The 23,036-nt window shown below is 32.9% G+C and overlaps 1 protein-coding gene across 4 annotated transcripts in view; it reads left to right on the forward strand.

Annotated features, from left to right (window-relative positions):
* The window catches only part of NCAM2 (neural cell adhesion molecule 2), a 549,137-nt gene that overhangs the window by 298,503 nt on the left and 227,598 nt on the right, over nucleotides 1-23,036 (forward strand). For all 4 annotated transcript variants that reach the window (XM_035282876.3, XM_054249026.2, XM_035282875.3 and 1 more), the window contains exons 2-5: nucleotides 4,513-4,587; nucleotides 8,266-8,472; nucleotides 10,348-10,491; nucleotides 18,848-18,985. In XM_035282876.3, the coding sequence (XP_035138767.1) occupies nucleotides 4,513-4,587; nucleotides 8,266-8,472; nucleotides 10,348-10,491; nucleotides 18,848-18,985 (564 nt within the window). The remainder of the gene's footprint in view (nucleotides 1-4,512; nucleotides 4,588-8,265; nucleotides 8,473-10,347; nucleotides 10,492-18,847; nucleotides 18,986-23,036) is intronic.

Genomic DNA, 23,036 nt, shown 5'->3' on the forward strand with positions numbered 1-23,036 from the left:
TTTACAATGGCCAAAATGGGTACACTCCATCTTATTTTATTTTACGTAATTTTATGTAGCCCCAAAGTCCTCCCAAATACATCATAAACTCCTTGACATTAAAAAGAATTTCTTACTATTTTTGAGTGTGATAGTATTTACAAGGGGGATTTGCAAAATACATATAGTTAATAATTACTTATAAGTATAGTTTGTAGTTTTGAATTTACCTAACTCTACTTTTAAGATGGTTATTACATGGCAATTCTTTGGGAATTATTTACAAAAGACATATATTCATCATGCATTTACTTTTCAGTCCTTGGGTTTATAACTTTTCCTTACTTTAAGTAAGAATTTGTGACAATATTTGTTGATAGCTATAAAATGTTTATTTTGTCCAATTTTCTGCAAACATAACTTTTTGACATTGGGAAACCATTTAGTTTTTTTCTAACTGCTGTAGGTGATAAACTCATCACCTATATTATTTTGATTTGGTTCAAAAATCAACCGCTAGAGCAATGATAAAGACATGACCTTAAATTTTAGTTCTGTAGGATTTTACTAATATGCAAACGTTTTAAAGTATATATGTAGTTCAATTAGAGCAAATCTGGTCTTTGGGAAATGTAGTGAAGTAGAGATTGATGTTTTCTCTATATATTTTAAATATATATAGCAATAAAATAAATAATTTTGCCCATTCACCAAAATGTCCATTAGTAATATGGCTTAATTAATATGTGAATTAGTAATTTGTACTGAAGGAAAAATTAACCAGATGTTTTAGTATAAATTAATTAATTTCATAGTCAATTTTATTTTATTAAAATGAATTTATGCTACTTTTCCAACAGATTAACAAATTAGTATCAACATTTTCAGAACTGTATTTGAATTTTTAAATTCTGACATCTTTCAATTTTTTTTTTTTAATAAAACCCTTCCTTAGAAAAGCAAATTTATTCAGAAGGTCAGTGGTAGGCATTATGCAATAATTAGCATACATTTCTTAGATGCTCTGATACCCTTAAATGAAGTCACTTTAAAATTATATATTGTTAGGCCAGGCGCCGTGGCTTAAGCCTGTAATCCCAGCACTTTGGGAGGCTGAGGCGGGTGGATCACGGGGTCAAGAGATGAAGACCATCCTGGTCAACGCGGTAAAACCCCGTTTCTACTAAAAATATAAAAACTTAGCTGGACTTGGTGGTGTGTGCCTGTAATCCCAGCTACTTGGGAGGTTGAGGCAGGAGAATTGCCTAAACCTAGGAGGCGGAAGTTGCAGTGAGCCGAGATCCGGCCATTGCACTCCAGCCCGGGTAACAGGAGTGAAATTCCGTCTCAAAAAAAAAAAAAAAAAAAAAAAATATATATATATATATATATATATATATATATTGTTAATACAGTTGGTGTTCTGTGCATAGCACAAAATAAGCTGTTGTTAAGTCTGAATTATTCTGCCATTTTTCATGTATTATTAGATTAGGAGAAATAAAAATTTGATGAATGAGCTCTCACTTATATTTACCTATCACACACTGTTTAGTAAAGTTAATGATATTTTATGTTTTCTTTGAAGATAGAAAGTAGGAAGCCGTGAGGAGTTGTAAAAAAAAAAAAAAACAGAGATTAGAATGGACAAAAACAGTAAAAACATTTTGGGCAAATGATGCACAATGGTGAGCAAGTGTGAGTCGGTTACGGAGAGGAGGAAGAGTGAATCCTAGGTGATCATACCTGCAGAAGCGTTGGAAATAAACAGCCAATAAACTTGGAAAAGTAAGTTTTCTCCCAATTAAAATTTGTGTGGTAAGGGACAAATTAAATCTACTTTGAAGATTTTTGAGCAGAAGAGTAAAATTAAACATAGTTTTAGAAACATGTGCATGCAGTTTATACATTAAGAAATACATTAAAGGGAAAAGAGATTAAAGAGGCAAAAGTGGGAAAAAGAAATATGCTGGCAATTGAACTGTATTGGAATAAAATTAATGAGCGCATGTATTTAAAAATTTTTAAAAATGCATACAAATAGATTATATTGATAATGCTTGGAAACTGATGGTGACTAAAAATGGGATAGTGAACAGTGAGCAAATTTTGATGTTAGAGGAATGTGTTTGGTTTGCACATAGAAAACTTGAAATTAAAGTATGCTAATGTTAACTGCAGGTTGAAGATTGCAAGATTAGGTTTAGAGAAAGTACAGTTTAAGGGGAAATAAGATATAAAAGAAGAAAATAAAGGGAAGAAAGAAAAGAGAAGACACATAATTATAATTTCCCCTTTTCTTTCAAACCTGTAATATATTTTCTGCTTCCTTCCCTTCTATCTGCATTCTCAAGTCTTCCCAATTTATAATATCCATGATACACTGCCATGAATTGTGGATTCCAGTAACTCCGTACACCTCTTCAGATTCAAGATTTTTATTAAGGGCATTTGCAAATTCCTTGAATTTTGCAGTTTGCCTCTGTTGACATCATTCCACTTAAGCTAACTTCAAAAAGAAAATTAGTTACTTATTTAAAGGAAAAATACATCTGAATTTTCAAACATTTGGCATTGTTTAGTAGCTTATCTATAAGAAACATAGGCAACGCTTCTTTATCTTACTGTCCTTTTCCCTTACCTACTTCTCTTATTTTCTGACTTGTGCTATTTTCTTTTTGAAATGTTAGACATATCCGAACACTTATTGAGCCTCTATAACATCCCAATCATTCTCTGGGTACTGGTGAATTCTGAATAAAAATAGGACTTAGGAAAGTCGTATGGTCCCAGCCCAAGTTTCCTAGAGAGGTTTCTGAAAAGGAGGAAGGAATTTTACAATTTAAGATGGAAAGTATGAGGAAACATATTTTGAAGAGCTTAAACAGCATAATTGCCAGGGTTTTCTTCAATAAATATTTTGTTCCTTCCTCCTGTTCTTGATTACACATTTTATTTCTTTAAACACTTTCAATGTAGTTGTGTTAGATCCTTAGTCTAAAAATTATGTTAGTTCAAATCTCATGGGTTTATTTCTCTGATTTGCTGTTTCAACTGACTCCCGCTTACATTGCCTTATTTCGCCATGTGTTTTATAATGTCAGAAATAACTCTAGATTGAAGAAAGTCTCATTCATTTATGAAATTATTGGGCAATCTGGGCTGGCGATATGGTTCTTCTGAATGGTTTTTGTGATTGCTTTTGCCACTTAACTGTCAGCCCTACTTGTGAGACTACTTTTTTAGTTTTTCTCGGGTTAGGATTTTCCTAAGAACACGTTTATAATTAAAATCCCAAACATGGGATATGGCAAAACTTCTTGTTAATCTGATGAGAAATATTCTTTCCTTCCCTAGCTTGGGGGAGGCAGGTTTCCTTGTCATTTCCCTTTACCATTGGGTTGGTTGATTTTATACCCTCCTTTGATGGTAAATCTCATTCCAGTTCAGAGTTACCTGGTGTTCTATAGCACCCTGTTGTTCTGGGCAAACATGGATCCTGTCTCTGTGTTTCACTGAAATAAGCATTTTAGTTACTATGATCGATAAATTCCCAGTGCAGTTTTGTACTCTGGTTTCAGATCTTCCTTTATTTATCTTTTGCAGCTTTATAACCTTATGAAAATCTCAACTACATATATTTGAGTGCATGGAAGGTGTGAGACTGAGTTTGGGAAGTGGTCATGTTTTCTTTTCTACATATTATTAGAAATATGTCAATTCATATTAAAACTTTGCTTATCTTCTAAAATTCTAGGTATTCAAGTATTTTATTTATTTTTTTCTGGGTTATTAAGAATAATTTTTCTTTTTTAACGTTATACTTTAAGTTTTGGGATACATGTTCAGAACGTGCAGGTTTGTTATATAGGTAAACATTTGCCATGGTGGTTTGCTGTATTCATCATCCCATCATCTACATTAGGTATTAAATTTTACAGCAAACTTATTTAAAATATCAGGCATCTCCTGTATTTTTTGTCCTAGATCCTTCACTTAATATATTGGTCTCGTGAAAATCAGTGCTTCTTCATCTTACTCTGTGCAGTGCTTTCTTTCCTGTGTATGCCTGCCTTCGTAGTCATTTTTCAATAGGTGTCAAAATGTAGTTAACTTTGTGTGTGTGTGTGTGTGTGTGTGTGTGTGTGTGTGTGTAGTTGTTGTTTTAATGATAGTAGAGAATTTATACTGTTGGGCAAACTTAGTCATTGCCCAGTGTGGTTGTACATATAAGACCTAATCTCAAAATAAGGAACAGATTGTCTGAGTGTGAATTTGTTCACTTACTTGAATAACAGAATTTCAGACTATCAGCTTAAATAAGTGCTGTATTTAGTCTGATTATTAAATACATAATAAAGTAAAATGTATAATTGTAGATCATGTTTTACAAAACTTTTATTTTTCTTTATAGGTAATAAAAATTGGGGAAAATAATCAGCATTTGGACCATGTGGTTTAGACGTCATGCATTAAATCTTAGATTTCATGTTTAAAAATCACCATTAATTGTTTCTCAATTTTTTTTTTCAGCTCTTCTTCAAGTGACAATTTCACTTAGCAAAGTAGAGCTTAGTGTGGGTGAATCTAAATTCTTCACATGTACAGGTACGTATTTCTATAAATATCTTCAGATAACTTGGTTTCTCTTAAAAATATTAATAAAATACATTGGGTAAACTTAGCTAGTTAAAAACTCAATACTCTACATCTCATCATCTCATTGGCTTTTTGTTTATTTGTTTGATTGTTTGAGATGGGATCTCACTCTGTTGCCCAAGCTGGAGGGCAGTGGTGTGATGTCTGATAACTGCAACCTCCCCCTTCTGGGTTCAAGTCATTCTGCTGCCTCGGCCTCCTGAGTAGCTGGGACTACAGGGGTGCACCACCACACCTGGCTTATCTTTGCATTTTTGTTTTTTAGGTAGAGACAGGATTTCACTATGTTGGTTGGGCTGGTCTCAAACACCTGACCCCAAGTAGTCCACCCAACTTGGCCTCCCAAAGTGCTGGGATTACAGATGTGAGCCACTGTGCCTGGCCATAATTGGGTTTATAATGCTTGGAAAGGTGTTAATAACTGTAACTTGCATATTAAATAATATAAATTTTATTTTTGTTAATTTAATTCAAATTGTTAATTTGACTGCTAATCTAGATCATTTATTTTGAAAATAATTTATGCATGCATTATACCTGATAAATAATTTTAAATATTATTTCAGTATAAACAGTTAAATTAGGATAAATATAAAGATTATAACTGAACAGTTTTTGTAACTATGCAATGAATAAATTTGATATGATACACTGCACTATAGTTATACTTGAATGGAAACATTACGACACAAATTATTCTAATATTCTAGATAGTTTTTTAATCAGGAAAGCTTTGGCCAGACTTTTAAGACAATTGAAAGAATCATATTCCATTATACTTATGGCATATTTTATGGGCCTCATTCAGTATAATAATACACATATGTTTTTCTTTGAAGACTTTTAAATATTTCAGCATCAAAGTTTAATTAAGCATATTATAGAACTGATAAATGAGTCCATTATTTATTTAGATTCAGTATGTTCATTTATACAAATAAAAGTCTTTATACTCAGATATGATATATTTAAAGAATGTAAAACCTTGGTGCTAAAAGTGGTTATGAGACTATTTTAGAATTGTTTCTAATCTTGATTAACTAAATCAATTTAAAACTGGATTATAATAGACACTGGAAACATAAAATGCATTCTAAAAATTATCTTGAGAATGACATGATTTGTTTAAATCAATATTCAAATTAATAAAAATAAAGGTAGAGTTATAACATTTTATAAATTATATCTGGAGTATATATGTATAAAATATTTTATTAGAACATAAATAGGGCCCTTAATTCTTTATACAATTTCCTTCTTAAAGTTGTTATTGATAGATATGTTAATACATGTATTTGTATATTGACACATGAAAAAATCAGAGAGTGGGGAAGAGATTGATTCAGCATTACATATTATGTCAGCAGAGCTTTGACACAAGCATATAGGTCACTGTTTCTAATCCCCATCCATATTTTATTTATATCTTCATAAATTAAAACACACTAAATTGTTTTGCATAATGACAGAATAATAAAATTGTTTGAAAAATGAATTTTGAAAATAAAATGAAAGTGTAGTATTTTTATGTATTTATCTATCACTATGAAATATATTGCACAGACTAATTGCTTGTACGTATTACATAACTCTAATTAAGCCATACTTTAAAATGAATTAAGACCATTTAATTGGTGATGAGTTTTGCTCTTAATAAGAATGTTAACTGAGTAAGCATTTTTTTTCTTTTATATAAAGATGTATCACCTAGAGCTTTCCTGTAGTGTTGGAAGTAGTCTTATTTATATTAAATATAGTAGTAAAACAAGATTCTAAAAATAAAGATATGGGAAAACCATACAAGTCACTATGCTTGTATGTATTTTTCTACCATAATGCTGACTACCTAGATACACCTCTAAAATTTTCAGACACCTTAAAAATACAGAATCTAAAATAAAATAAATTTGAACTAAAGGGATGGTACATCCTCAAAGAGCTAAAGAACTGTGTCATACAGATAATTAATTGTTATAACTACATTTTAGGAAAATAAAAAGTTCAATGCTATTTATAATAATCTGTACAATAGTCCAGTCTTATCAATATGGAAAGTTTTGATATAAATTATTATTTGTTAGAGATGCCTGAAAGAAAATAATTATAACTGATTTATGAGAATCCACAATAAAGTGTCAATAAAAATGATATGCTCCTTCATATTAAGAATGAAAAGGTCCAAAATATTTATCAGAATATCCTATTTAATTTACTATGTAAAATAATATTTTGTATTATTCAAATTTAAAGAAATGAATATTTAAATTATATTTTATAACTTCTCCATAGAGGGAGGAATTAAATAAAACACATCCCTCTCTCTGCAAATGCATTACTTTGTAACAACTATGGTTTTATGATTTGTTTAGAAAAAGCTGAAGATAACTTAACTAAGATCTATTTAAGATTCACTAAACTTTCTTTCATACTTTTACTCAAGCATGTCTAATTTGTTATAGAAAGGCGGATAATTTGTTTCTAAAACCATTTCTTACGAAAAATGAGAAGGAATAATTTTCTTCAAAGAGGTCCTGCAGATGTTAGTTGACTTTATACGTTTCCCCACCGATACTTTTGAGTTAATAGTGTATACTGCTTCCATAAATGATATCTCAAGCAATTAGGTGAAATGCATCCTTTTGGTGCATAAAAGCAAACACAGAAATCTTAAGCTTTTTGGAAGAAGATAATAACCTAAATTCTGAATTGGAAAACTTAAATAAATATTTACCCTGTAATGATTTGGTTGTAATTATCTAGAAGTGTAAGTATCATTTCGATGCATTGTAAGTATCATATGATTAAATAGCAGTTTTAGATTAAAATAATGAAACTACTCATTTCACTGGGGAAAAGAGATTAGGACATCATTATAAAAATGGTCATTGGCCCTATCTATTCAAGTTTAGCAGCTACAGAATTAATTCCAAATTTAGTATTATCAAAGGCCAAACTTTGTTTTGTGAAAGATTTACATTTTTGTAAACTGGGCATTTTCAGGATGTAAGTGTTATCTCCTGACCCTACAAAGGCAATTGAGCAAGTGAAATCATATTAGTAATTGTGGTTCTGTTTAGATATTATGTATAAGTGGGATTTATGTCTGGCCCAGTGGCCAAGACAGTTTCAGTACTTAAATGTAATAATACATTGTTTACTAAGGGGAAATTTAAACAATCATAGCATAAATACTATACAGGAAGTTTGCTATGAAATTTTTAGGTGTTCCCTACTCAAGAGGGAATCCTCCATGTTGGATAAGCAAAGATGAACATTTACACTAACATTTATGTTTACTTTAAGTTTTGTCAGATTCTGAGATTTCCAGTTTCTTACATACATTTTTTTCCTAAATTGTTAAAATTAGGGAGGGATAACATGGGGAGAAATACCACATAAGGTGACGGGGGTATGGAGGCAGCAACCACATTGCCATGTATGTACCTATGTAACAATCCTGCATGTTCTGCACATGTACCCCAGAACCTAAAGTGCAATAACATATATATATATATATGTTTATTAAATAGTAAATAAATATATATAATTATTAAATAGTAAATTCCAGTGTTTAAACAAACATTTATAACATATTTTCAAACCTTTCTTTTCCATGGCTCTTTGCAGCAATTGGTGAACCTGAAAGTATAGATTGGTATAATCCTCAAGGAGAGAAGATAATTTCAACACAGAGGGTAGTGGTGCAAAAGGAAGGTGTTAGGTCACGGTTAACCATCTACAACGCAAATATAGAAGATGCAGGGATATATCGTTGTCAAGCAACAGATGCCAAAGGACAGACACAAGAAGCTACGGTAGTTTTGGAAATTTACCGTAAGTCATGTATTTATATGGTTTAGTGTATTAAATTTTATTTGCTTATAAAAATTTAAACAAAATAAAATGTTTAATACTAAAACTTACCACTCATTAAGAAATATGTGCATTGAAAATAAATACCAGTTTATTTATGCTTTATCAGAGTGCATCTTAGAATAAAATAGATAGCAGGTAATAAGTATTAATAAATATATATATATGACATTGTTTATGTTTGTTAAATACTATTAATAAAAATGTTTTCATTGCTAAAGCCATTAAGAATTTGTGGGGTAAATAGAGAATAGTGGTTTATTTAGTGGTATGATATTCATTCAATGGTTATTTTTCACTGTAAAATAAAAGGTCATGATTAGAACAAATGAAAATGCATGACAGCGCTGACCATTTTAGAATGAGAATTTAGGGAAGGGTCAGTGAACAGGAGTAGTCAGAGAGAAAGTTGAAACTAATCTCATAGACTGTAATATCGAGCCAGGATTCTTTACCACTAAGTGTTTTTATTAGCAAGGGTTTCCACATTTGCACTTCATTTTATGTCCTCAGATTATTTCTATCTTCCTTTCTCCTCCTCATATTTAGGAATCATTAACCTGTTTGGCAACTTTGAAATCAGTTGACTCCTGTGTTTTAAAGCAATCTATCCCAATTACTTTTGGGATCTTGAGCAAATCATGTAACCTCTCTGTCTTTAGTTTCCTCACATATAAAATGAGGATAATAATGGCACCTATGTCATATATGGAGTTTATTTGAGTACTACCTTAAATAATATTGCAGAAAGTACTTAGAGTAACACTTTACAATTTATATGTAGTTAGCATTTCTACCAATGATAAATTCTATATACTTTTGGAATGCAAGCCCATACATCATTTCATATCTGTAGTTTTGTGTCTGATTATTTTAGAAATAGGATGTGGGAAACAAAGTCAGAACTTTCCCACAGTAGGGCTTCCTGTTTGATGACCAGAGCATTTTGTGGGTACATTGTTGCTCTTGTGCATCCCGATTTGGAGTTTTTTCCTCCTATTTGATTTTAAGCTTCTGGAGGAATGATACTTTCCTAATTCATGTAAACCACTGCAGTATCTATTTCATAATAGCAAATAATTAAATTGAAATGGCCATTTTATTGATATAGTTTGTGGAAATACTTTTTATTTTAAATGATGCAGAAGAAGAACCCTGACATTTCATTTACAAAGGTTAAAAAAAAAAAAAAGATATTGCAAGAACAATGCATTACTTCTATGAGAATTTCTCATCAAGCATAAATATTCATGTTCATTCATTCATTCCAGACACTTATTGGGGTATATCAACTATAATTCTGAGTTGCAGCCAGAGATACACAGACAATAAGCTGAAACAAATAGATAAATGCTAGATAAGCATGCTATGGAATTCTATAGAAAATAAATTATGTGCGGTAGAGAGACAGGGAACCTTAAAATGGAAAGCAATATTGCGATTTTGTATAGGTATGTTGGATAAGAATCTGAATGAATTGGAAGCGGTACAAATGCCCAGTGGTGAGAATGAACCTGGAATGTTCAAAGAACCTCAAAGAACACAGTTTTCCTGGAGCACAGTGACTAAGAAGACAGAGACAAAATTCGGACTGGAGTAGTGGAGATAAACTCCAGTTTATATTGAACCTTTTATGGCATTGAAAGATATTTGGATTTTATTCTCAGTGAGATAGAAAGGTATTAGGGAGAAGAATTCAGTTATCTAGTTTAAGATTTTAAAGTATCTAGGTTTGCCTAATTATTTTATTATAGTATCAATAAAGTTTGGATTATGTTATTAGGAGAAATAGGCAACAATACTTTTGTGATTTGTGATTTCTTTTTGTTGATACAGAAAAACTCACTTTCAGAGAAGTGGTGTCTCCACAAGAATTCAAACAAGGAGAAGATGCAGAAGTCGTTTGCCGAGTTAGCAGTTCACCTGCGCCTGCTGTCAGCTGGTTGTATCATAATGCGGAAGTCACCACTATTTCCGACAGTTAGTATTTTGGTAACTCCCTAAGTTATATGTTCTAATACTATTGCAGTTTTTAAAAATCTGAATCTATATGTCTAATTGTGGAAATTGGAATGTTTGACCCTAAATTTTCAACAGCTATTTTGGGAAGCTTTAAGCTCTAGACTAGGATTTAGCAGTGTAGGGATCTCAGGGCAAATCCATGCCCTTTTTCCACAAGTTGTAATCAGAACACAGTCATGCCCATTAGCCACATACTGTCTTTGGCTGCTTTGGAGGCAGAGTTGAGAAGCTGTGGCAGAGTTGGTTTAGCCTAAAGAAATATGATCCTTAATACCTGGAGATTTACAGAAAAGGTTTGCGGACCCTTGCTCTAGTGTCAAGGAAACGTTAATGTATTATAAACAGTGCTAAGTAAATAAAGAAGTAAATCCTGCTGTATTCAAACTCTATATAATTTCTGCATGATCCTATGAGATCACTATCTGTAAACTTAGTATTGATGTGAATTCTGTTTATTATTCTGAGGCTGTGCTGTTAAAGATATTTACATGTTCTAAATATTATGGGAAGATACATGTCGACAATAGAAAAGTACATTCATTCAAATTGTCTTCTGATTTTGATTCGGACTGAAATTTTGGAATAATATGACATCTGAAATTGAAAGTGTAATTTGCTTACATTGTGCTCCTTTACCATATGCATAGGGAGCGTTTTCAATTTAGAATATTTTTCAATGCACCTGCATTGCAAAGAGGTACAACATAATTGAATCTTTTAAAGTATTTTCCATCTTCGATGATTCTGATTTGTGTCCAAGGGAATGAAGATTCTACAGCATAAAGGAGGGAGAGAAGATCATATCTATTTTTGAATATGTGGGGAGAATGTATGATAATCATGTTCAATGATCATTTTTTTAATTTCGAAAGAATTTTTCTAAGCTTAGCATATTCAATCATTGTCAGTTTCCATTATAAGACGTTAATGAGAAATAACACCTTAATTCCTCTCATTTTGTTTCAGCATAACTCTGTAAAGTGTATTAATAAGTCACATAAGAAATGATTTGACGGTTTGATGTATTTTTAGCTCTTTTCTTCTCAATGATAAAGAAAAAGTAGTTCTTTTGTAATGATAGAATGGCAATGCCTAAATATTTTCATATTCTCTGATCTTAAACTTCAAGTGTAAGTTTATTGTAAATCTTTATTAATAGAATATTTTGAAGTAAAATTATATTTTTAAAAGGCATGAAGAACATAAACCTCAAAGTGAAGACTGGTGACAAAGGGCAGTGATGATGGAGGAGTGATATTTGCTTGCTACAGCTCATACATATTTCCCCAACATCCCAGGACTGAATGACGTAAAACCAAAGTTCCATTTAGCTCTCCTCCATTCCTTGAACACCTTTTCTAACTGTTCTATGCCTAAATCTGACTCTTTAGCTGTAAAAAATTTAGATTATTTCTTTAATTAAAACAATGGCTTTGTGTCATAAATGAGACCTAAGGCATACAATCATTTGTTTACATCTGTGGGTGATTTGTTCCAGGACCTCCCACAGACACTAAAATAAACCAATGTCAACGTCTCTTATATAAAAAGGCATAGTATTTGCATATGACCCATATGCATTTTCCCGTATCCTAAATTGTATCTGGAGTCTTCATAATACCAAATACAATCTAAAGGCTATGTATATGGTTGCTATACAGTATTATTTGGGAAATAATGACAAGAAATAATCTGTACGACATGTTCAATAAAGATTGAGTTTTTAAATAAAATATTTTTCATAAGCAGTTGTTTGAATCCATGGATGTGGAATCCATGGATACAGGGAATTATATACACTACATTTGTTAATTAAATGAATAAAATATTTGGCTAAGGCCAGGTATAGTGGCTCATGCCTGTAATTGCAGCACTTTGGAAGGCCAAGGCGGGTGGATCACCTGAAGTCAGGAGTTCGAGACTGGCCTGACCAACATAGAGAAACCCCATCTCTACTAAAAATAGAAAATTAGCCAGGCATGGTGGTATATGCTTGTAATCCCAGCTACTCGGGAGGCTGAGGCAGGAAAATCACTTGAACTTGGGAGGCGGAGGTTGTGGTGTGCTGAGATCATGTCATTGTACTCCCGTGAGGGCAACAAGAGCTAGACTCTGTCTAAAAAAAAAAAAAAAAATATATATATATATATATATATATATATATATATATATATGTCTCCAAATATATATATGGATATATATATAGAGATACATATTTGGCTGTATGTTAGATTCTCAATAAAGGACACATCCCTCCATTCCTTCTCACTGAGTTGTTCAATCTTGGAATCAGTTTTGCTAAAGTTACATGCATTTAGTTTGTATCTAGAACCAGAAAATCCAGTGCAGAAGAAATGGGTATAGTTTAATATGAAACAGAACACTAAGTTGTGTGGCAAGTGGAAAAGAAAAATAAAATAAATAAGATAGTATTTTTAACTATAGGATTTAAAGTATTCAAGTACATTATCATGAAGGACACACTTTTCTAACCTTGTAATATTGTAGAAACTTACCACATAGCTCATTACTGAACAATTTGTTCATTTATAATGTATTTATATGAAATAACATTATTCACTGCTTATACCTTATATAGTCCCTTTATTAAAGCTTAATTAAATAAGATTAAGATTACAGTTATGAAAGGTGTATGTATGGGCATTTGGAATAATGCCATGGACCCAGATAGCTTTCTGTTGTCTTAATCTGATATAAAAGTAAACTATGTATATTCCAGAGGAAACAGTGGAGGCTTAGAAATGCTTATCTTGTTAGCTATGCTTTTGATTGTAGCTGTGTGGTAGATATTCAAAATTACATTTCCTGAAGAATAGAAGTGGAGATTTTTCATATTGCTCATGGAAAGGAGATTCACATGATAAAGTATTCAAGCATTGTGAAAGTAAAGGTGACATTTTGCTTATACAAGTTGAATATCCTGACTTTTAGTGTCATCCTAATTGAGGGATATGCTATTTGCTGATATCCGTTCAACCCTAGCCAGTTTGGAAATTATCTCTTAAACTTTGTAAATGCTTTGGACAACACCTAATTAATAAACTTCTTCTGCATTAAAAAACTGATTTAAATGTCTGGGTGTGGTGGCTCACACCTGTAATCCCAGCACTTTGGGAGGCTGAGGAGGGCAGATCATGACATCAAGAGATCGAGCCCATCCTGGTTAACACGGTGAAACCCCATCTCTACTAAAAATACAAAAATTAGCTGGGCGTGATGGCATATGCCTGTAGTCCTAGCTACTCAGGAGGCTGAGGCAGGAGAATTGCTTGAACCTGGGATGCAGAGGCTGCAGTGAGCCCAGATCGCACCACTGCACTCCAACCTGGCAACAGAGTGAGACTCCATCTCACAACAAACAAACAAACAAACAAACAAAATAAGTGAACAAAGAAACAAACTGATTAAAATTATCTTGTTCAATACAACTTTTATATAATCTACTTCTAGTATAAAAGATTAATTCAACAATTATTGAATACATAGTATCTGTCCTGTGGTGTATTGGATGTTTAAGATTCATGGTAAGCAAGATAAGTTTATTGCCTTCAAAAATACCAGCAATCTAAAGGGAAAGATAAATAGGTAAATCAGTATGAGAACAAGATATATTGAGTCTGTGATAATGAAATTATGGTAATAGAGGATGATAAAGAAAATAAATGTATACTTCTTATGGTAAGAGAGGGTGTCAAAGATGCCTGCTAAGAGAAAATGGTTACTTTTAAATATACACCCATATTAGCCAGGCAAATGTTGGTAGGGAACTATCAGGAATAGGAAATACCATATGCAATGTCCCAGAGGTGAAAGGCAGCATGAAAGCATATTTCTGAAACTGGAATAAGTTTATTTTTACTAGAACTTATTAATAAGTGCAACTTAAATACTTATACAAACGGGAAAATCTAACTAGGATTTTTAAATAAAGGACTAATAAGAAAGGAAGCTGAAGAAGGAGGTCAAGCCAAGTCAACACAACCTTGACATCTGCTACAAGTTTGCAGTTTATTCAAAGGGGGCGACATTGAAGGTATTTAACCATTGCAATGACGTAAACTAATATGCACTTGAGAAGAATATTTGTATTTCAGTGAAGAGAACAAATTAGGTGGGGAATTTTCAGGAAGAAGGAAGACAATATGCAATGGCCCAGAGGTAAATACAGCATGAAAGCATATTTCTGAAACTGGAATAAGTTTATAATCACTAGAACTTATTAATAATTGCAATTTAAATATTTATACAAATGGGAAAATCTAACTAGGATTTTTAAATAAAGGACTAATAAGAAAGGAAGCTGAAGAAGGAGGTCAAGCCAAGTTAACACAGACTTAACATCTGCTACAGAGTTTATTTATTCAAAGAGGGCATCATTGAAGATTTAATCAATCCAGTAACGTAACCTAATATGCACTTGAGAAGAATATATGTATGTCAGTGAAGAGAACAAATTAGATGGGAGTCAAGGCAAAACTCCTGAGACTGAAAACCAGTTTAGGTCCTAAGGAAATATTGCTAAGGGAGAAAGAGATTTAAATTAAATAATGATAACAGAGAAGTGATAAGACATGGAGTCTGACTGGGTCTGCAGCCTGAGGGAGATGAAGATGTCAAAGATGACTCATGGAATTTGCCTTCTGCAGATTTCCATCACTTATGGAATTTTTCTTGGGCAACTAGTACCATGTAAAGGTATGTGAAGACAGAACTGGAGAATGCCAGATGATAAATTTCAGGTGTAGAGATTGAGCTAAATTTTAAACATACTGAGATCAAGGCACTTTAATTCCTCCTAAGCACGTACATCTAGTAGACTGTTAAAAATGCTATGGAACTCACAGAAATCATCTGATCTGAAGAAAAATGGTGAGCCCTTAAGATATAGATGGTAACTGAAACCATGTGGATGAATCAGACCAATAATTGAGTAGGCACAGAATAAGGAAAGAAGAGGGCTTAGAAATAACTAAGTTAAGGAAATAAAGCAGACTCTTTATTGGGCATTATCTGATTACACTTATTTTCTTACTTTGATAGAAAATTGGATTTCTGTATAACTGAAAGAAACATAATCTAAAATAAAATTTCAAATAAAATAGTTCTTTGACACTGATTGAAGCTGTGCCTTCTTCAAATATTTTCTGGAAACATCTATTAATGATGGGCTTTCTTTTGATAATAGTTTACTAACAATAATCCATGGGCCTCACAAACATGTTTGGAATTTGACATGCAATTTTCAGATAGTTCTCTGTATAGAAAATGTTGTATGTACATAAACATATATAATAGTATGTATTTAGATTTAGCAGGTTAATGCTTTTCTAAAGCTTTAAATTTTCAGTTGGTAGAAATAATATGAAGCCAAAAAACATATGAAAAAATGCTCATCATCACTGGGCATTAGAGAAATGCAAATCAAAACCATGTTGAGGTACCATCTCACTCCAGTTAGAATGGCGATCATTAAAAAATCCAGAGATAACAGATGGTGGAAAGGATGTAGAGAAATAGGAACACTTTTACACTGTTGGTGGGAGTGTAAATTAGTTCAACCATTGTGGAAGAAAGTAAGGTGATTTTTCAAGGACCTAGAAATAGAAATTCCATTTGACCGAGCAATCCCATTACTTGGTGTATATCTAAAGGATTATATATTGTTCTATTAAAACAACACATGCACATGTATGTTCATTGTGGCACTGTTTATAATGGCAAAGACCTGGAACCAACCCAAATGCCCATCAATGATAGACTGGACAAGAAAAATGTGGCACATCTACACAATGGAATACTATGCAGCCATAAAAAATGATGGGTTTCTGTCCTTTGTAGGGACTTGGTTGAATCTGGATACCATCATTTTGAGCAAACTCTACAAGAACAGAAAATCAAACACTGCATATTCTCACTCATCGGCGAGTGTTGAATAATGAGAACACATGACCACAGGGAGGGGAGCATCACACAGTGGGGTCTGTTGGGGTGCAATAGGGGAGGGACAGCAGGGGGTAGGGAGGTTGGGGAGGGATACCATGGGGAGAAATGCCAGATATAGGTGACAGGGAGATGGAGAAAAATATAAATAAATAAAGCAAAAAAAAAAAAAAAAAAAGAAAAAGAATTCATTAAAATAGCCATTGAAAATTCAAATATATCAATGGAAGAAAATGCTGATGTGTTCTCATAACATAGGTATTGTGATTCTAATTATTGCTCTTTTATGTAAAGCATTTCCTTATTAAAATAATACTTCTCCTTACTATTTATATTTTTCCTAGTTCAAATGAAATATCAGTAAAAAGCACTATAAAAGCACTAAAAGGATGATAGGTATTTTAGCAAGTTAGAAAATGCAGTTATGCAATAATCTAAGTATGATAGTGTTCCTTTCCATTTTAAATTTTATTTATTTATAATTGCCTCTCATCCAGACTTCTGGCTGCATACTTAAGAGAGGATTTTTAATTGACTTTGAAACATTATGAAGTTTCAGAAGTTTTTAGTTATTGCAGGACTACTTATGAGTCATCCTTTCAGACTTCTTCTTGTGGATTGGTTTGTGTGTGTGTGTGTGTGTGTGTGTGTGTGTGTGTGTGTGTGTGTGTTTTGTTGATCATTTTATTTATTTTTTCCCATTTATAATTTTTAAAAATTTATTTTGGATTGGTTTTCTTTCACCCCAATCTTCTTTTGATGAGGGTATTTCATGGTTGTGCTTTAATTTATCAGGGGAAAGAATCTGAATAAATATTTTTATCTCTCTTCTTAGGTTCAACCTAAGGAAAAAGTAAACATTATGGAAAAGTTTACACCTCATGGGCTGAAAATCATGTGGCTCTAGCATTAGAATTACTATTTTCACTTTGAGGAAGCCTCTGAGTCTGCGCATTTCCACCCCTGATTACTTATCTCTTCAACAAAAAGCAACCACAAGCTTGTCTGTTTAATGAATATCTATGCTCTGATGACTCTTCTATTTGTTATTTCTAGCCCAAACTTCTCCCTTTTCATTAAGGAACTTCTATGACAAATTAACCCCCAAATCTGAGCAGCCTACTACCATAGTAGTTTATGGCTCACTCAGGCAAATTCCAACTGGCAGTAGATGTAGAGGCAGGATTCTCCTGTATCCCTTCCACAATCAGGCTGATGGAGACTCTACCTTTTTCACATAGGGCTTCAGTGGTTTTCCTAACGACATTATCAAGCCAAAAGGCAAAGGGGAAAGCAGTAAACACTGGAACAGGCCCAAGGAATAAACAATAGACTGTAGATATCTTAGAGGCTGGGTACCTTAAAATAATCACATTTCTACCCAATCAAAAGACCAAAAGAGATACAGGCTATCTGTCTCTTATTCATCAAAGTGTCTTATATACAGTATCCAACAAACAGATAATAGTCAATGAGATCTATGGATGTGTTAATTAAGGAGATTTAAGATAGAGCCTGTACAAAGAGTTTCCAAATTGGACTATACGTAAAAGCGTTCTTTGAATGATAAGGAGAGAAAAGGTTTTAGCATGGCAGCAAGATTGTGATGCTCATAAATCAGGCCAGACATGAAAAATAATGTCAGGCTGAGATGCTGCTTAGGCATCACAGCTTACTGTAGTGATTACACAATCAGTTAATGCACACTGTATACCAGGTTATTTTTGGATATATGCATGTGCAAACACATGAAAAATGGAATCTTGAAATAAAATAACAAAATCTATTTATTCCTAATACAGATTATCTTGTTAGCCAGAAAAATCTCAATCCCTTACATACATTTCAGATGTAATTATTTTATATCCTTTATATCACTTGAATAATATTATATCATTTAGTTGCCTCCTCGAAGATGCAAAATGTTTAGTTTAATTATTGTATGAAGAAGGATGTTCAATATATTTTCTAGCCTTTTTCAACCCATGTTGCCATATATTTGCAGTCAAACGTTTGCACATATGTGATATCTAATCTCCCTGCATTGTTCCTTTGTGTATCATTTCTGCATCCAACACACCAAGGGGGAATAAGAGCCTAACTATTTTATGTGGATATAAAATCTTCAATGTATATTTAATTTTTTTTTAGACAAAAAAGGTGTAACAAAGCAGTGTAGAGTGGAAAAACTGAAGTCATGAAATTACATTTTACTTTCAAATTTGAATTTGTTTGCTGATGAAAAGCTTGATAGTGTCAGACAGTGCCATATTTTAACTTTTAACAATTTAGAGCACTCTGGACTTTGCCTTTGATTACTGATATCATTTTCTCCCCTTTGCTTACTTTCCAGATCGGTTCGCTATGTTAGCAAACAATAATTTGCAGATTCTCAACATCAATAAAAGTGATGAAGGAATATACAGATGTGAAGGAAGAGTGGAGGCCAGGGGAGAAATTGACTTCCGTGATATCATTGTTATTGTTAATGGTAAGCAGTAAATAATTTATATATATTTTATGGTTTCATTTTAGCAATATTTTTTATTAAATGGCAACCATGTAAACTCAAAATACAAGTCTTCTAGAATAAACCTCTTCTATACCAGGATGAAATGTTTCCACCTTTATTATGGCATCTGTAACATTGTGTTATAGCCTCAAGGCAGGATCCATGACTTATTTTACATTGTTATTCTCATAACTCTTTTCAAATAGGCTATATGTGAGTAATTGTTTTTTGCTGGAATTGTAGTTGTTGAAAGAATATCAAACACAGTACAGTATTATACTAAATGTTACTTTTAAATTACTTGTTGCTTAAATTTATGTATTCTGCACTATTTACATTTTTCTGAAATTTAATAATTAAAATTTTAAGGTTATATTTACATGTATTAATGGACACAAATGACAGATTTTATGAAATCTCTTTCTCCAAACTTGCTTCTCCTACGATAGTTCCTGCCTGTGTTAATATGACATTCTGTGGAGCTCGAAAATACGTTTCAGTTATCCTAGATATCTGTTGTATTAGTCCATTTTCTCACTGCTATAAAAAATACCTGAGACTAATTTATAGAGAAAGGAGATTTAATTGACTCAGAGTTCCAGATGACTGGTGAGGCCTCAGGACACTTAGAGGAATGGCAGAAGGTAAAAAAGAAGCAACAGTATAACTTACGGGGCAGGAGGGAGAGTGTGTGAGAAAGAGTGAGGAAATACCACACTTAAAACCATCAGCCTTCATGAGAACTCCCTCACTGTCACAATAACAGCACAGAGGAAACCACCTCTATCATCCAGTCACCTCCCACCAGGTCCCTCCCTGGATACCTGGGAATTATTAATACAACGTGGGATGAGATTTTGTTTGAAGACACAGAACCAAACCCTATCATACAGTTTAGTCTGTTATCAAGACATATCCATTGTGTATTTTAACATCTCTCAAGCATACTCTTATTTTCTCTATCATCTTGTTTTCCATGAGAGTGCTGATCTTTCTAATTTTTTTTCTTGAATTCATACAACTGGCTTTCTCTATACTTAATCCCTCAATTCTACCTTTCTCTCCAGGAAGACATTCAACTGTAATAATTCTTCGGTACTTCTCATTACCTTCAAGACAAAATCAAATAGCTTTTCATGGCATAGAAAACCCATTATGATGCATCCCTTCCCTAACCACTCTGCCATTAGATGTCAGTCATAGGGAAAGCAGGTCCTTAGAGGACATCTAGCATTTTTCAATGGCTTTTTTTTAGGAGTACAGAGACCGATATTTATTAAGGGGGCCATAGTCAGTGGAGGAGTTTCCCTTCAGTGCAGGAGGAAGATTTCAGTGCATAACAGATAGGTTTAAATATGGAGGTGTCTGTATCTATACCTATATTTATATCTATATATAGCTCTTTTTTTCTCTTTATTATGTACAATAAACAAGGGTCATATATAGAGGCTATTTAATTTGTTACTTACCACATTGTCTACCATACTTTGTATCCAAAAAGATTTATGGTGTCATATTTAAGTGTATTTCATCATGAGCAGTCTTTGTGTTCAGTGTGTACTTATGAAAAAGGGAATTATAATAAAAATTAATACATGTAAAATTCTTTAACATTGGTAGGAAACAGTATATAACTATTTCCTAATATTGTATATACAAATAATTACACCAAAACAATAATTCAATTATGATATTAAAATGAAATTGATCCAGCAGGCATGGTAACCCTTTGTTATTCATTCTGCTATTGTAGTTTTTACTTTAATATTAGGTTGGTGCAAAATATTTGCAGTTTTCATCATTACTTTCAGTGGCAAACACCACAATTGCTTTTGCACCAACCTAATACTTTCTTTAATACATTTATAAGATGTTATATTATATTTCCCTTCTAGATTATCTGTGAGTGTTTATGTACATTCATTTTAAAGGAATGGTTATTCAGGTATGAATATTCTTTTAAGGAACAACGTGTGAATCTTCAGATCCATCATGGTCTGCATTTAAACTGGAATATTTAGGTCTATATTTCTATACATATTTCAGGATTTATAAGGAGACAAATACAGGAATCTGTTTTTATGGGCCATTCTGATCAATTATGCAAATAATTCCTGTTTTGTCTCTGTCACCCTGACCCTCCAAAAGGCAAATCCTTCTCCTCTGTGTCCAACTTCCCTCTAACAGAATCAACCATAGATTCTAATATGACCTTCTTTGCTTGGACTTTGATAATTAGTTGCATTTTTAGCTTTAGAATCACAAATTCTCATAGCTTAAAATTCCTGGAATCTCTTTCATTTAAAATAATAGTGTTCAAAAAATCAGGTATCAACTGATTTCTTCTCTGGATGGTGCAGTTGGACACATCTGAGGGAAAGCATTGACTAATGCAGTCAGACACCTGTGCTTTCTCTCACATTTTGCCTTGATTTAAGCCAGAAAAATCATATTAATTCAGTTATTGACTCTCACCCAGCTTACTGGCTCCTTTTAAATCTTGAGGTTTTTTGTATCCTGCCAATACTTACTCTTTTTTTAAACAATTATTTGAAAGATATTCTTGCTGGCTTCCTCTGTAGTACCAGTAATAATAAATGTTAAGGATTATTACTTATTTTTTTAACCTTCCTTATGACTTTCTTAATGTATTTTTCAGTGCCTGCGTATTGCTTTTCACAAATATTCTTCCCCTCCCTCACGGAAGGTTACACATGAGTGCCTTTGATATGTGAAGCATGGTGCCTCCAATGGAAGGGTTATGCATTTTCACCCAGTTGATCATGTGACTTGCTCTACCCCGTAGCATAGAAGCAAACAAAATACACACCATGGCTGAAATCAGACTTCAAGAAAACATCACATATTTTCTTTTATTCTCTTGTTCTTTCCTTCTGCCATGAAAATAGCATGACTCAAAAAGGGACTTCTTCATCTTGGGCGCCTTGATAAAGACAGGGGGAGCAGAGTCACAGACGATCTTCAGGTGCAGACAATGTAACATGTATATGAAATGAAGTATACTTTTAAGCAGAGATTTTGAAGATATTTGTTATCATACACACACAAAAACAGACAAATGCAAACCAGTGCTTTTGTCTGTATTTTTTTTTCTTTCTCTCTCTCTGTACACAATCAATTTAAGCACCATCTGACCGAAGTATACTTTTGTAATACTTACCTGGGTGTCTCTTTCCACTTCCCCTGTTAGTGATCATTTATGACAATTTTTTATCACCTTATTGAGATATTGGAAATTTAACTGAAGAGTTTTCACTGTCATTCCAAAATTGCCTTACATTTATTTTATATATTTATTCAGTAGGTATATGCAAAGTGCTGGCCTTGTATTTTTCACTATATTGTGCTTGGGCTACTAATAGGCCTAACACAGAATCATTTCCCTTAAGACACTTAGGGTTTCATCTCAACATCTCAAAAAAATCAACTTTACTAAAGTCCTTTATTGCTTATGGAATAGCTGAATTCACAAACATTTAAACAAATGCAGTTTTTGTAGATATTTACAGACTATTTTATGAGAATAGACACTTAATGCAGCCGAAGACAGGAGAGTTCCTTGGTATTAAAGACAAACGGAATGAAAAAAAAACTGGTATTTAGGAGAATAGGGCAAGAATAAAATGTTGCAGACAGAGCAACACTTGTAAATCAAACAAGAACATAAGGTGTAAAAAAATCCAAGCACCTAACTATGATTGAAATATACTGTTTTTAACAGGAATTAGAGTAATGGTGTGTTGGTGGGTTTGGAGATTAGGTGGAGGTGCAGCTGAAAAGCAGGCGGCAGTAGATCATGGAGGCCTATCAGTTCGTTATTAAAAACCCAGTCTTCTATGGGACAAAGAGGAGCTGCCATTGAGAAGCAAGTAATCCAGAGAACAAGGGAGTTGACACAAGAATATTGGCAGGGAGATAAATTGAGTTCATGTGAGAGATAATTGGGGCCGTTACTAAAGGGCAAGGAAATGAAGAGGAAGATGTACAGTAAAACTAGATTTAAAGCAAA

The sequence above is a fragment of the Callithrix jacchus genome, chromosome 21, assembly GCF_049354715.1.
Source record: "Callithrix jacchus isolate 240 chromosome 21, calJac240_pri, whole genome shotgun sequence".
Taxonomy (NCBI): domain Eukaryota; kingdom Metazoa; phylum Chordata; class Mammalia; order Primates; family Cebidae; genus Callithrix; species Callithrix jacchus.